General features: G+C 36.0%; 1 protein-coding gene across 3 annotated transcripts in view; it reads left to right on the top strand.

Annotated features, from left to right (window-relative positions):
- The window catches only part of MDM1 (Mdm1 nuclear protein), a 28,166-nt gene extending 11,883 nt beyond the window's left edge, over nucleotides 1–16,283 (top strand). For 2 of the 3 annotated variants that reach the window (XM_069490392.1, XM_069490390.1), the window contains 8 exons: nucleotides 3,081–3,110; nucleotides 3,445–3,620; nucleotides 4,624–4,923; nucleotides 5,702–5,814; nucleotides 6,213–6,322; nucleotides 12,799–13,051; nucleotides 14,654–14,713; nucleotides 16,099–16,283. In XM_069490392.1, the coding sequence (XP_069346493.1) occupies nucleotides 3,081–3,110; nucleotides 3,445–3,620; nucleotides 4,624–4,923; nucleotides 5,702–5,814; nucleotides 6,213–6,322; nucleotides 12,799–13,051; nucleotides 14,654–14,713; nucleotides 16,099–16,211 (1,155 nt within the window). In that variant the 3' untranslated portion in view covers nucleotides 16,212–16,283. The remainder of the gene's footprint in view (nucleotides 1–3,080; nucleotides 3,111–3,444; nucleotides 3,621–4,623; nucleotides 4,924–5,701; nucleotides 5,815–6,212; nucleotides 6,323–12,798; nucleotides 13,052–14,653; nucleotides 14,714–16,098) is intronic. The other variant, XM_069490391.1, reaches the window with a different exon arrangement.
- The last annotated feature ends 256 nt before the right edge of the window (nucleotides 16,284–16,539 follow it).

The following is a 16,539-nucleotide window of genomic DNA, read 5'->3' as shown; positions in this document are numbered from 1 at the left end:
AGAATAAGAATGTTTAGCTAAGAAGTCAGTGATCACTGATGTTAACAGTTTTAGTTAACCAGATTATAGACATTTAATATGGGCCATATTTTACTTAAATCTCCTTGAAGGCATTTACTCTTTGTGGCTGATTATGAGGTGCCTAAATGTAAGGTACAGTACTCCTTCATTTTCCTACTCCTAACGTTTCTTGAAGGAGTGTATTCACACTCTTCAAATGTACTTTGACATCAGTGACTTTATTAGAAAGTTAACTCACTTTTTGAGTCACATTACAGTTTTCTGGTCCATGTATCATGTTCCTTTCTTTCTATGTTGTTTGAGATGCTGTACTTTTTGAATCTGTTGGGTATTTTATCCTAAGTCCCAAATACCTATCATAACATGAGGGTGGTTTTATTTGTCCAGTGGTTGTATATTTGTCATCTTCATTATATAAACACTTGTACTGTTGCTTTATTGCTTTTAAAGTGCTTGCTTAAAGGACTTTTTAAATAATAGTTAGCAATTGCAATTTTTAGATCCCATCCTCAGAATAACTATTGAATCTGTGTTAAAATTTTTTTTTCCTTGTTTGTTAGGTAATCTTTTAATCATCCAGACTACATTGGTTGAGGTAATTTTATTCCAGTGTGTCTTCCAAAAATAGGACTGTGTTTCAAGATAAAGTCCCACATTTGAGAGACATCCTATAATTTGACAGATGTTGTAAAGACTGGGTATAAAGTGACTCCTCATTTTGGGGGGACGATTTTTAGGTAAAAATGAGATTTTACTTTTATCTCTAGTTTTTTGAGTTTGATTTTTTTTTTGTATAAGTTTTAGACAATTTAGTTGAATTCTTAATTTGGGAAAAGAAATTTGAAAATGAAAACATTCTGCTTATAGTGTTTATATCATATAATCTGATGGCATTACTTGGCCCAGGAAGGTGTGTGTGTGTTGTTTGAGTTGGGAATGGTTTTTTCCTGTTCTTTTCAGTGGCTCTGGTTATTGGCTGCAGGGATTGTTGTTAATACTGAGTTCACACCACTGATTTTTTTCTCTTTCTAGTAGAACATATTACTTTGGGAAATGTCAGCCTCCTAATTTTTCATCTTAGTTTAGGATTATAGAAATTTAAAATTATATATTTGTAAAATACAACATTAACACTAAGATTATTAACAAAGATTGCTGATAAAGTAAATTTAAAGCATTCAGTTTTAAATGTCAGTAACAAATAAAACTGATTAAAGTTTACAGAATATCTGTGAAGTATCTCCTCACCTTCCTTTCTAAATAAAACTAGATAACTGTGTACATGGAAGAGATATTGGTCCATTCTCTCATTCATCAAACGTGGGTAGAATGCAGCCTCCTGTGCTACTCCTTCCCACTCTAACACATAGTGCAGGCTTGATAGGACCCCCTTTTGAACTACTTCAACTTACTTTTCATTTGTTTATTATGGCATAGACCACACCAATATTATAATAATTTGTATGCAGGTCAGCCTCCTCTATCAGACTGAGCTCACTGAGTGCGGGGAGTTTCTTGCTTATCTTTGCTGCCATATCTAGCTCAGGCCTACCACTTAGTCCGTACTCAGGACAGGTGGTATACGCAGTGCTTAAGTGCTGCATTTTCCCTCACCTCAGGAGTTCATAGCTTAATGGAGGAGGAGGAGGATGTGATCAATTAATTCCAGTAGAACAGAGTAAGTATTAATGGGGATGTGCACAAAGGACTTTGAGAACACAGAGGAGGAAGTGATGGTAAGGCATGCAGATTTTATCATCGAGGTGATGGAGTGGCCATGAAACATTTGAAACATGGGGGCACTCATTAGAAATAAAATCTAGAGTACATCAAGACACTTTATAACAAGGTTTTTGTGCCTTCACAATACCCTGGTTAGAAGTTCAACAAACCTAACTCGTGTGTCTCAGTTCTGCCTGTTAAATGCAAAAACCACTGCTAGCAATTTTATATAAAGTTATAGGGTTGATAGAAATGATAAATGAATAGCTTAATATTTTTTTGGCAGTGAAGAAAACAGTATTTTGAATTATCCTTTCGGAATTTTTTTCAGGTTTGGTTCATTGAAGCCATAGGACTCTGCTGGGATTATATGGTTTCTTATGCCATATTAGGTGCTATCTTTTGCTTTGGCTAATTCCCTAGAGATGTATTAATAACAGTTTCATCTCTTTGCATTCAAAATAGTGTCTTGTTAAGGAGCTGAGGAATATATTTCTCTAGTTGCTTTTGCATTGCCAAGTTTCATTATTTGCTTTTTTTGCCTTTAAGTGAAAGGAAAACACTTCCAGCAGACAGTGGAAGTGTCCGATATCCTTTTAATGTTGCTATTCTATCTTTGTGATAAAAAATTATGGTTTTTCTAGAATAAAGATTTTAAACAGAATTTTAAGGGAGAAGCTTCAACTTAATTTTTTTTTTTTTTTTTTTACATTTGTGGAATTGTATTTAGAGAAACCAGCAGGTGGCAGTATGATGTATAAAATGAAAGAGTTTCAAATGGGTATAAAGACTCCTTTTCATATGAAAATGTTATTTGCATACTAGGGAATTCAAATCACTTCATAGTTGATTAGAACTTTTTTTGTATCCTGTCACTTTGTTGAAGATATTTCAATTATTTTGTGGGAGTACTTTCTTTAATTATATTCTTAGTACATTTTTAAAAAGTTGAGGTTATGCTGATTCCAGGGGAATGTTGAGGAATGTGCAGAGGGAAGCCTCATAACTCTCTTGGTGGGGGTCTATAGTAGTAGCAGCTGTATACAGAGCTGGGAAATAATGTAAATACCCTTCCAGAGGTGGGGAAATAGGAATAGTAATTAGGTGTTATGTCATGGGCAGTATCCCAGTCATGCAAGAATGTGGCTGCTTTTCAAGGTAATGTTAAGATATCTTGGTTACTGAATTAAATACTACTAAAAAATACTAAGAAATATTGATTGACAAGTTTGGTATATATTTAGAAGGGGGAATAATGAAGTATTTCACTGATTTCCATTAATATTCATTTATGGCATTAACCTATCATTAAGCGTGTTTCTGTATTCCTCCCCTAGGGTTCTCTAAATGCCATGTGGTATGCGGAGGTTGGTTGCTTTTGAGTTTTTAAAAACTGTAATAATGCATAGAGTACTTTTGTAATTTTAGTTGGAGTAAAAAGTAGGTGTCATTATTTTTCTTAGCTGCTATGAATTTCTCCCTGCCTTGCTGGTCTAAAATAAAATAACTGCATCCTGCTTTAGCTTGATTGTTTTAATTTCTGCTTAAGTGCACTTAGTCTGATGACCATATGTGATTATTTTTGCCTGCCTTTTTCCTTGGTCTCTGTCTGTATTTGTGCAATGCTTTTGATATGCTGCTTCGTGCTATTTATTGTAAAGGAGCATTTACAATAATACATATTTGAATTCTCCTGCGTAGGTTAAAGAACTGAGAGAGAAGGCCGAGTTTTATAGGAAACGAGTTCAGGGAACACATTTTTCTCGGGACCATCTGAATCAGATTCTGTCTGATAACAACCGCTGTTGGGATGTCTCCTCGACAACAAGCTCAGAAAGAACCATTAGTAGCAACATCAGAGCATTAGATCTTGCTGGGTGAGCTATTGTTTGTGGATGTTTGTAAAAAAGTATGTTGTAGCTATAGAATGACATAGGAAAATGACCTGACTACTCAAAATTTGCCTCCTAGTCAAATGGAGCTGTGCCAGCCATTTATGTCATTATTTGTAGTTTATTCTCTGTGAAAAATAAAGTAATATATACTTTGTGTATTTGTGCATAAATAACACATAATGTAAATTTGGAAAGCTGGATTTTATAACATTCTTTGTTACCTATAGCAGAGTAGGGATGATTATGTGGTAAATATGAAAGGATTTTAAAAGTTAAAATCAACAACAATAATAAAAACTCAGAGAATATAAGCTATTGGTACATATCCATTATCATTTATTAATGGATTTTATGACTGATACAGAGCTTGGCCCCTCTTGGGTTTTAAAGTGATTTAACTATTTGTAAGAGAAATAGTACATTGATTTGTAGCAAATAAAATTGTGTTTAGTTGTGACAGTAGCCATGCATACCAAGTTAATCTATAAATTCTAATTATGTGATGTCTGATTTAAAAAGTTCATTGCAAATCTATTCTTTAATAATGGGTTGAAAAGATGAATCTAAAGTATCAAATTTGAATTAATTTCTTTGATCACAAATACACTTGAGTTTTTGCACAAACCTTAATTGAGTAACTGAGCAAGTTGGGTCCTAGTTTATGTGGGTAAGTGCCAGTTTAGAGGCTAAGTATGACTTTTGTCAGCAAAGGTACAGGCACATATGTGTGAAGGTAGGAGTAAGAGAAGATAAATAAATTATATTTTGGGATATTTTAATAGAAACTTCAGATTATAACTTTCATTTGTTATATTATAAAATGAACTCTCAATTGATTTCTTTCTTCATTACCTGGGCAAGGCAGTATCTGTGGAAAATGCATGTAGTTGTAACCGTGGAAGGAAATGATGGACTCACTACAATTAGTATAAACTAGAAAATGCAAACTACTCAAATTTACGGTAAAACTTATTTTGTTATGCAGAGATACTACAAGCCATAAGACTTTGCAGAAATTTCCTTCTACAAAACTAGAAGAAAAACAACATACCTTGGAAGAAGAGCACCAGAAAACTACTACGGAGAAATTAGGTGTGTCAGGTGCTCCCACTGTACCAGTTAGAAGGCGGCTGGCCTGGGATGCAGAGAATGCCAGTGAAGACGTACAGAAACAGCCCAGAGAGGAGGAGGAGGAGGAGGATGGGAAAAGGGACAAGCAGACATATATAGGAGAGCTCGAGAAGTTGGATGTACATGAGCAATCTAAAGCAGACAAGATAGAAGGGTGAGAGTTTCAAATTACTCAGTATAGAGAAGCACTATTGTACATGGTTAATATGTATTTTGTTTTGTCTCTAAGTATAGTGGTTTATATTTTTGCTTTTATGACTAATAAAGAGCAGATTTTATTTCAGTGCCACAAGGTAGGTACTGCTATATGGTTTATAATTTGATTCACTCAGGTATTTGAGTCATCACTAATTGGTAATTAAACACTAGAACACTGACTGGGTTACTTTGGAAGTAGTTAGGGTTATTTTTATTTATGTCCTGTAATTATGATTTGCCAGATTTGCAAATGTGTCTGGAAGAATGACTTTCTTTATGTTTAATGAAAAAAACTGTTGTTCTTTAATACCAGATGGTTCTACCACAAAAGAAAGGAAAGAATGTTTAGTAATATTTTTTAAAAAGGTGATTTCTGAAAATAGCTAATTCCTTTCCTGTGTGCAAACTGCTTTGGGGAATGGGTCTTCCCCACCATTGATAGTGGTGCTTTTTGTCTAAAGACCAAATCTCTTACTCATTCATGGGTGTTACAACTAGTATTGAACTTGGGCCATGAGGTACTGGCAGAATTCTCTGCTGTGGTGGTGCTGACTCGCAGTGATCCTCCTCCTCATGTATTCAGTCCCACTTAACTACGTGTGGATTTGGTGGTTGTTTTTTCAGAAACAAAATCCTTATAAGTCTTATACTTTATTATTATGTAGTGATGGCAAAGTATTTTTGATCACATTTTTTTGAGAAAATGCTTCATAATAGATTGTTTCAATTTGTAGGTCGGAGTCTTCTTCTGTTTCCTCAGGAAAAGGAGGCAGGCTTCCTACTCCAAAGCTGAGAGAACTTGGTGGAATCCAGAGGACTCATCATGATCTTACTACTCCAGCTGTTGGTAATAGGCAAACACTATTCAGTTCTTATTTAACCTGCTTTTTCTACATGATAATTTAGTTTAATTGAAACTGGTATGGTCTGACATAGTGGTTCATGCCTGTAATCCCAGTGCTTTGGGAGGCTGAGGCAGGAGGATCACTTGAAGCCAGGAGTTTGAGACCAACCTGGGCAACATAGCAAAACCCCATCTCCACAGAAAATAAAAAAAATTAGCCAGGTATGGTGGCTTGTACCTATAGTCCCAGCTACTTAGAAGACTAAAAGCAGGAGGATTGCTTGAGTCCAGGAATTCAAGGCTGCAGTAAGCTGTGATTTGAGTCACTGTACTTCAGCCTGGGTGACAGAGTGAGACCCTGTCTCTAAAAAGAACGACTGTCATCTTCTGCATTTTTCCAGGGGGTGCTGTTTTAGTGTCTCCATCTAAGGTGAAGCCTCCAGCCCCAGAACAGAGGAAAAGAATGTCCTCTCAGGATTGTTTAGAAACTTCAAAGAATGATTTTACTAAGGTAAATATTTATATTTTGGGAAAAAAGCATCTCTTCTGGAATTATTTTAGTCACATGTATTGAATGAATGATATGTTCAGGTTTTAGAAAATTCTGGCTATCATATGTAGAGATGATACAATTAACTTGCTTTTAGTAAGGCAGAAGGCTTGAATTTTTTTTTCTGGTAGTGGCATTGCATTTCCATGATATACTTTCAGATCTTGTCAGTAGTGACTTAACAGGAAGAGAGAGAAGAAAAACAGTACTATTTATTGAGCATTTACTGTGCAGCGGTTGTATTCCAACTTACGTCCCAGGCACTGCTTAGCACTGGAGATATAGTAGAGAATAAAACAGACAAAAGTCATGGCCATCACTGAACTTATATTCAAGTGGAGGAGAGAGAGACAGTATACAAGATAACTAGGTAAAATATGTCTTATTTTAGGTAGTGATGAGTACCAAGGAGGAAAATAAAGCAGGGGAAGGGAATAGGAAATGGCCAGAGAAGTCCTCACTAACAGGGTAGCATTTGAGCAGAATCTGAAGGAGGTGAGAGGTTGATCCATGTGCATATCTGGGAAGGCATTCTAGGTAAAGAGAAGAGCAAGTACAAAGTCCTGAGCTTAGGGGGTACCTGATTCCTTGAGGAACATCCAGGAGGTCAGTGTAGCTGGAACTGAGAGAAAGAGAGAGAGAGAGAGAGAGAGAGAAGTATGAATGATGAGTTCAGAGACATAATCGGGTGCTAAATTGTATAGGGCTTTGTAAATCATAGCAATGACTTTGAATTTTATTCTGAATGAGGTGGGAAGCCATTGGAAGGGCATAGGAGTAACATGACTTAGTTTTTTCCAAGGTTATTCTGGCCACTGTGTTGAGGGTGGACAGCAGGAAAGCAAGAGCAGGGGCCTGAAACCCATTAGGAGTCAGTGACACTATCCAGGCAAGAGGTGAGGGTCTAGCAGTGAAGGTCATGTAATAATGCGATTCTGGATCTACATTGACAGTGTAGTTGACAAGATTTGTTGATGGATAAGATAGAGAATCAAGGATGACTCAATATTTTTGGCCTGAGTAATAAGGATGGAGTTGCCATTTAACTGAGATGGGAAAGACAGTGTGTAAAGAAAAGGGTTATGAGGGAAGACCAAGAGTTCTGTTTTGGAAATGTTAAATTTGAGACGCTTATTAGACATGTGAGTAGACCTGTTGAGAAGGGATTTGACTATATGGTTTTGGAGTGTAGAGGAAAAGTTGGGCTGCAGAGATAGATTTGAGGTTCTTTAGAATGTAGGTGGACAAGTGTTTAAAGTATCAAGACTGGAAGAGAGATCATCAAGGAAGGAGGGTATAGACAGAGAAGAGAAGGTGTGGACATGGCTAAGCCCTAGTATTTTATTTTTGGGAAATGGAGGAATAACCAGCAAAGGAGACTGAAGGGGAGCAGCCAGTGAGATGGTGACACACAGGAGACTATGCTGTCCTGGAGGTGTCAAGGAGGAGGGAGTGACAAGGCTACTGATGGGGGTCAGTAGGTATGAAAACTATTGGATTTAGCAACATGAAGGCCATTTGTGACCTTGATGAAGGGCAGTTTTGGTGGAAGGGAGGGACAAAAGCCTAAGTGAAGGTGGGTTCAAGAGAAGAGAGAGAGGAATTGGAAACCACCATCACAGACAATTCTTTCAAGCACTTTTGCTTTTTTTTTTTTCCCTTGAGAAGGGAAGCAGAGTAACGGTAGTTGGGAGGAGTGAGATCAAGATAGAAGACATAATAGCATGTTTATATGTCAACAAGAATAATTTTGGAGAGAGAGAAAAGTTGATGAGCAGGAGCAAAGGAAAAGTTGTTGGAAAGATGCTCTTGAGTAGGAGAAAGAGCTTCGGATCTGGTGGGGACATGGAAGGGTCCTTAGACACTGACAGTTTCTTCATCGTCACAAGCGGGCACTGCTGATGAATATAGGAAGATGTGGGGGCTTTTGGAAAGCCTCTTCTGTTTGCTTCTCTCCAAAGTATGAAAAAGATCCTTGCTGAGAATGAGGCTGGGAAGAAAACGTTGGAGGTTTGAGGAAAGAGAAGGGGGCATGAAATAGTCTTCTCAGAGAGTGGGAGTTGAGTGGGTCAGGGAAACGTGGAAGATTGCAGGACGATGTTAAGGGGCCACTAGGCCACTTAGGTTACAAAGTTGATATAAGACTAGTCAGAATGGGTTGTATGTTTAGTTGCAGAGGTGCAGGATAGATAGAGAGGTGGATTTAACTGAGGTTTTAGTTTGTCAGAGTAAGACAAAGTGAGAAAAGGAGTAAGGGAGTTAGGGTATGTGTGAGGAAGTGATTATAATGATTGGCCATGGAAGTTGAGATGGTTGGGAAGGGACACTAGGTCTTCAGAAGGTAAGATGCAAAGGTGATAAGATCAATGGATGGCAGGTCTTGAGAACTAAAGACTTGTTGGAATTGGAGTACTTGTGGAAATTAGTTTTAAAGTTAGGAGGTGGTGGTCAGAAATTGAAATTATGGAGAGGTTGCCAGTAATGACAAGGCTTAGCAGCATATAGTCACGGGTGTAAGTGATCGAAGTAGAACAGATAACATTCAAAGAAGAGGTTGAAAATCTATAAGAGATTTTCCTCGTGGCTGTTCATGAATTCCAGGGTACACAGTGGGAGTATTCAAGGATTGAGAACAGGTAGGAGATGGGATCAGAACGTCCCCCACCTCTTAGTTCCCAGTGCTTAGAACAGAGTCCAGCTCATAGCAGGTAATGTGTTGAATGAATGTTATTGGAATGACAGAATATCTAAAGCACTTCCTGTTGGTTTGTTAAAGGAATAATTAGGAATGCAGTCAGAGGACTTATTAGAATCAAATCTTAGGAATCTCTATTGCCCACATGGAGTGTTCTGCCCTGTGCAAGATTCCAGCCAGTCACCTGGAAGGTGTGAACTTCTAGGTAACTGTACACACAGGGCTAACTCAGCCAAACTGGGTGATGCTAATTCATATTTGCAGCTGGATTTATATGTATTATTTTCATTTACTGTGGAATTAATTTATTGAATAATCTAAATAGAGTAATACTGTCCTTTCCTTTAACATTTTAATGCCAATCTCTTCCTCATTTTGCACACAATACAACTGTAACATTTTAACTACAAACTCCTCTAAAATAAGCAGGTTTCATGTTGACTTGATTGGAAATCCCTCTGTGTGAATTTTCTGCCACCAGCACCAGTAGGGACTATACTAGGAGCTAGATTTGGTTATTTCTGATTGTCTACCCCTTGGTTATTGGGAGGCATAGGAGTCATTAAACTCAATATACATAAGCAGTTTTTTCCCCTTTATTTTCTTATAAGAGCATTCATAAGAAATTACATTATTATTACATGTAAAATTAGACCCATAAATCATTCAGTTTTGAATAAATTGTCAGTATCTCATGAAACTTTAGACTTCTCATGATATTGGTTTGATCATGAAGGAGCATTTTCAGATCTTACAGTTATGTTAAAAACCCGAGCATGCATTAGCACACTTCATTCATTCAGCAAATTTACCCACATGCTAGATGCTGTGGCTGTGATAGTTAATAAAAATAGACATGGGACATGACCTTATGGAACCTGTAGTCTGGTGAGGGAGATATACATTAATCAATCACACCAAAAAAAGTAAACTTAAAACTAATAAGGGTTTCAAAGTAGAAGTACATAGTGCTATTCTGGAAGGAATTGGCCTAATCACAGAGACAGGAAGCTTCTTGAAAGTCTATGATGCTTCTTAGAAGATGCCATAATTGAACTGAGATGAAGAGGAAGAGGAAGCATTAACCAGGTAAAAAGAATGGGGAGAAAGAGCATAGCATGTGCCAAGATCCTGTGGAGAGAAAGAACATAGGGTTTTAGGAAGCAAAGACCAGTATAGTGTGTTAAGGAGCGTGGGGCAACACGAGGCTGGAAAAGAGAGCAACATTGAGAATTTCTATCATTATTTCAAGAACAATGGGAAGCCATTGAAATAGTTTAAATATGGGAGTGTTGTGATTTGTGTTTTGCAAGATCTCTCTGGTTGCCATAGAAGGCAGGAGTAGAATGTGGATATCCTTAAAAGTCCATCGTGGCAGTCCAGATAGGAGATGTTGATAGCTTGGATGAAGGAGGGTAGGCACAGATAGAAGTGATTGAAACTAAAGAATTGTGTAAGGGGAATGATGTCAAGGCTTGGTGCTGGGTTGGATAATAGGGGATGAGACCTTATGGATGACTTTTAAGTTTCTGGCTTGTCCAACAAGATTGTGGAGGTGCCATGCATTGAGGGGACTCTGGATGAGGACCCTCTTTGGAAGAGAGTATCAGGAGTTTTATTTCATTCATTCAGCAGTATTAATGGGTTCTTAAAATGAGCCAGGCACTGGTCTAGGATCTAGGAATTCATTGATAATCAAGCCAAAACCTTTGCTTTCATGGAGCTTATATTTTCATTGGGAGAAATAGACATTTTTAAAAAGATAATTCTAGGTAGTAGTAAGTGCTATGAATTAATAAAACAGCAGATGACCTCCCAGGGGTAGGTAAGGCAGGTTTAGTTTGGGCCATCAGGACAGACACCTCTGAGGAGGTGACATTTTAGCTAAGACCTAACTAACAAGAGAGGTACCCATGCAGAGATCTGGGGCAGAGGTGTTTTCCCAGGCAGAAAGAGTAGCAAGTGTAAGTTCAACAGCAAGTTTTAGAAGCGTGTAAAGGCCCATGTGGCTGGAGCCAAGAGAGGGAAAAGGAGAGGGCAGGAAATGAAGTTGGAAAGGGAGGCTGGGTAAGGAGTTTGGATTTTATTCTTAATGTCACTGGGAAGCCCTTGGAAGATCTGAAGCAACAAAGCAAATAGGATCTGACTAACAAGGTAAATAAAATCACTGTGGCTGCTCAGTTCTCCACTGAGAACTGCTGTGTACAGGGCATAATGGAAACAGCGAGACTTACTGGCCGTTTGAAACTTTAGACTCATAAACAGATCACAAAAGTCTGGGAAACCCCGTGTGTTAAAAGTATTTTATAGGTTTCATTTGGGTCTTTTTAGCAATAGTAAGACAAATTTGACAGAGATCCCAAATTTTGTTAATATATGTAAGAAAAGAAAAAAATAATCAAAAGAACAATTTCTCTTTGGAATTATTTGTGTTGTACTGATACTCATTTAAAAAGGGAAGCAAGTGGGAGATTTGTGGTTTTATGTTAGATCTTGATTTAAAATATATTAATTGGTTGAGACCAACCACCTCAGGCCATCTTCACTTTGAAGCAATATGCTCTATATTAACAGAAAATGATACCTAAGTTTAGAAAGCAGTGTTTTTAATGTTGCATTGATAGACTCAAAGACAATAAGGAAGGCAAAAATTACCAGGAATAATCAGGGGAAGTTTGGAACTGTATTTGATTTTGCTGGTTTGCATTCTTTTAAAAAGTAAAATTGCCAGGGACTTTTAGGATAGTGATACACTGTCATTGTGGAAAACAGAAAATACTGATCAAACTGAGAAAGAAAATAAATGATCTCACAGCTCCTGTTCAGAGACATCTACTGTTAAATTTTTGAGATATGTAGGGTATGTGTGTATGTTAGTGTATTTAGTTATTTTATACTATAGATAAGATTTCATGATCTATTTTTTCTTACACAGCACTGGCTTGTGAATATATTTCCATATCATTAATATCATTTATAATCTTTAATGGAAACACATGCAATCTATAGTTATACCATAGTTTTTTAAGCCAGATGCTTATTGTTAAACCCAATTTTTTATCCAGATTCCTATTATTTCTTAATTATTTTATTTTGAAAAAATACTGTAAAGAAATCTATCCTTTAGCTACATTTTAATTTATGTTATTATTATTATTTTGGTGTAAATACTCCCCAAGTATTATTGTATGGTTAAAGAACACAAAATTTTAAGGCTTTTGCTGTGTTTTGCCAGCCCCCCCAGAAAGGTTGTGCTCCCAGCAACAGTCTGTATGAGATTGCCAATTTTTCCACATTCTTGCCAGCTCCGGGTATTATTGTGTTTTTTTTTTTAAATTAATTTTTGCAATTTGGTAAGTGAAAAAGTAGTACTATAGTGCTTTTATTTTATAATTATTTGATTATTAGGTAGAACAATTTATATAGTATATAAATTGCTGATTCATATCCTTTTTCTACTTTTTAATTAGTTTTTTCCTATTACTTTAAAAGAAATATTTAAGTAGCAATGATAATTCATTGTCAGTCATATAAGTTGTACATTTTCCCCAACTTTGTCATTTTTCTTTTAATTTTTAAATGTATACATATTTTGTTTTAGATAGCCAAATCTGTTTATATTATATCTTCCCCACATGAAGGTTACATAAATTTTCCCCATTTCTCCTTCTGCTTTTCACATGTAAATGTTTGGTTTATTTGTGTATGTATGTACATTTGTATGCTTTTTTTTATCATTTAGAAAGAAAGTCGTGCTATATCCCTACTGACTTCTCCAGCTGCTGGTATAAAAACAATTGATCCCTTGCCTTTGCGGGAAGATTCTGAAGCCAATATCCCCAAATTAGCTGAGGCAACTCTTCCAGTTTCAAAAATTCCAGAATATCCAACAAACACCCCTGGACAGTCACCTTCTCCACCCCATGCGCCGTCCTACTGGCATCCCTCTCGTCGAATTCAGGGCACTCTGAGAGATCCAGAATTTCAGCACAATGGTAATTATTTTGTTTTTAATTTTTCATCTTTTAAAATGAAAGTGTTATACTGATAGACATAAAGACTATAGCTATGTACTAAATATTAATAAATTATTTAGTATTTTTAGTTAATGTAATAGATTTCTTTACATAGGAAAAGTCTCTCTTTGGGACACTCAATTGTGCTGCCTAAGTTCACTTTCTGCTTTTGTGTACGTGTGAGGAGTCTCTCGGGCACTTTCCCCTGCACATACAGGCAACCCACTAGATGCTAGCAGTACCTCTTCTCCAGGAGACCAAAAATGTCCTCAAATGTTGCCACGTGTTGCTTGGGTATAGAATTCAAGGTCAGGAATGATTTTCCTTTAGTTTTATTAGGCATTGTTCAACTCTTTTATAGCTTCCACGATTAATGTTGAGAAGTCTGATGCTGTTTTTATTCTTGATCTTTTATATGTGGTGCTTTCTTTTTGGCAGCATTTGGATCTTCTCTTCACACCTAATGTTCTGAAATTTCAGAATGATATCCCTGGGCGGGAGGTCACTTTTCATTCATTTTGCTGGTACTTCCGTCAACTTTTTGAATCTGGAAAGCTCTCACTTCTGGGAAATTTTATTGAATTATTCAGTCAGTAATTTCCCCTTCATTTTCTGTTTCCTCTTTCTGGTACTCCTGTTATTCAGATGTTGAACATGATTTTATTATTTTTCATCTCTGTCTTTTTAATTTGAAAGGTTTATTACCAATTTTCATCTCCTACCTCTTCTGTTGGTTTTGTTAAAAAGATTTTTGCTGTAATATTTTTAACTTCTAGGATTTTTTTTTAACATTTCATACTCTTTTCATATAGCACCCCATTCTTATTTCATGGATGGAATGTTTGATCTCTTTGAGGAGATAAATGATATCTATAACAGCCCTGTTATGAAAATGGCATTCTTACCCTCAGTTGAAGCTGGTGTCCTTCACTCAGAATAGCTCTGGTAAATCTTAAGAGACAAAAACTTCATTCCTCTTTTACAAAAGAGGCAGTTATCCAAATGTGCAAATTTAAGAAAGGATCTGGTGGTCTGACTATTTTGTAAAAAGATTTCAGCCAGTTTCCTAGTTCAGTCTTACCTTCCCTCCAACTTTCAGTGGTACTCGGTACTCCAAACTCCGAGTCATGATGGAAACAAATTGGTTGCTTCTTGGTTTCACTCCTCTGCTGGCTTTGAGTTCAGCTTGCTTGGGTATAATTATATACTCACTGCCCTTCCATTGCTTTCCTCTTTCCTGGTGTTTTTCTTGGCTTCTATTTGTCCTGTGAGTTTATGTCCTATGAGTTTAATGTCATTTTGTATGTCATTTGTGGTTGAAGCTACCATCTCTAATCAGAAGCCTACTACATTTCTGTAAAGTTAGAATAGATCAATATTATCATTAGAAAAGGATTTTAGGAAGTTATCCATAGTTTGTGTACTTGCTAAGTATATTATAAATTACTGAATGACCCTTAGTCATTTCTGTCGATATAAAATTAATGAAGTTTCTGACAGCTTTTATTAATGGGTTAGCATAATTAAGATAGGCTGTTTGGTAGCTTTGAAGGATAATTTCTTCTACCTTTTTTTTTTAAGTGGGAAAAATGAGGATGAACAATTTCCACTTACCTCAGCATGAAGCCTTTAATGATGAAGGTATTTCAATAGTCACATAACATAAAAGTTTGAATTCTATTATATGGTAGTTTAGAATAGTATAATGACCTTATATTTGATTAGCACTTTGTAGTTTATGAAGTACTTCCACAGATACTTTTTCGTTAGATCCTTGAAACCTTGTGAGGGGGGTGAAATTATCCTCATTTTACAAATGAGCAAGCTGGGACCTGAAGTGGCGAGGAATCTTTTTTAAGGCAGACAGATGATAAGCGATTGTACCTAGATCAGTACTACTTCTGTTTTTAACCACCCTGTCTAGCTCGGGGTTTAGGAATTTGGCCTAGCATTACATCTGTCATTTTTTTTCACATGTCTATGTATTTTTTTCAATTCTCAAAAAAATATATGATTAGGGAAAATGGACTTTTTTCTCCTATGTAGTTTTTATTCTGACAAATTAATTTTCTTCTAATAGTGGCAGGAGGAATTTTGAATTCTTGATGTGAATAATTGAAATCACTATTTTAATTCATTCTTAGAACTATGGAACTACTGAATTTATAAATTTTAAATTAGAAAGTAAATTTAAATTTTATATTTTATATATTAGAAGTTCACAAACATTAAAAATTTTCTTTCCTGTTAGCAGCAAGTGAAGGACTTTTCATCAGAATTCAGTGAGCTGGAAATGAAGTTATGTTTTTTTTTTTTGTTAGGGTAATGGGTCCCAAGAGAGGGGCCTGGGCAAGGTTCTTGGGTCCCAGGGGGAAGAGAGAGACCCGAGAAATCGCCAAGTTGTTATGTTTTTCAATTGAAATATCTGGCAACTTTGAATCCACTTCTGTTTTCTTTTTAATGGAAGAACAAAGTTTATAAATAACCTTGTAATAGATTATTAGGTTAGATAGATTCCTCATTTTGCTTATTCAGAATAAGGAATTTCAGTAGTAATGCAGGGGTAGTACATTAAAGTCAAACATTATTTCTACATTTAGTGAGATTATTTCAGAAATGTGATGGCAATACCATGTTAAGGTATGGCATTTGGTTTTTAAAAAGTTTAGAAAAGCTTTATACTCAGAGCAGCTGTGCTTTCTAAAGTAGGAAAAAACAGTATTATGATGAATTGTTTCAAATAATACTGAAATCATAGGCTGTGTGCTTAATGACGATGCGATTTTAGAAGGAAAAAAATGCTCATTTAACATTAAAATATTTGATTTCTATGTATGATAAACTTGGAAAACTGTGAGCTATTAAGAAAATATTAATATCTTACATTTTAATAGATTACTTTTTTCTGACAGACCCAACATGGATATTACAAAGCTTGATACTTTTAAATTTTTGTTATATAAAACATAATTTTGTTTAACAGATATTCGTGCCCTGAATATAATCATGGGATTCTTTCGTTGCAGATGAGGACAGATTGTCTGAGATATCTGCTCGCTCAGCAGCATCTAGTCTTCAGGCTTTTCAAACCCTGGCACGAGCTAAGAAAAGGAAGGAGAATTTCTGGGGTAAAACATAAACCCAGTTGAGTTGCTTGTGTATAGGGAACAATTGACATAATTTTTCTTTATTGCTTACTATGTTTGTTGGAATTTTTTTCCTGACATTCCCTACTTAAAAAGAAATATTTGATTTTCGGTAGTGAATTCAATTTACTTGGAAATTTTTAACACAGGCTTATACAAATTTAACTTTTAAAGAATTCTTTTTATGTCTATCTCAAAGTACAAAGACCTAGATTATAGAGTTCTTCCTATGTTATAACTTTTGTATTAGGTGCCATGGATAGAATTTTGCCCATCCAGAGAATATTCTAAGAAGATAAAGTGAAGTAAAAATTAAAATCC

This window comes from Eulemur rufifrons, chromosome 16 (assembly GCF_041146395.1).
Source record: "Eulemur rufifrons isolate Redbay chromosome 16, OSU_ERuf_1, whole genome shotgun sequence".
Lineage (NCBI taxonomy): Eukaryota > Metazoa > Chordata > Mammalia > Primates > Lemuridae > Eulemur > Eulemur rufifrons.
The sequence above is the reverse complement of the archived record's forward strand: the minus strand, read 5'-3'. Positions and strand labels throughout refer to the sequence as shown.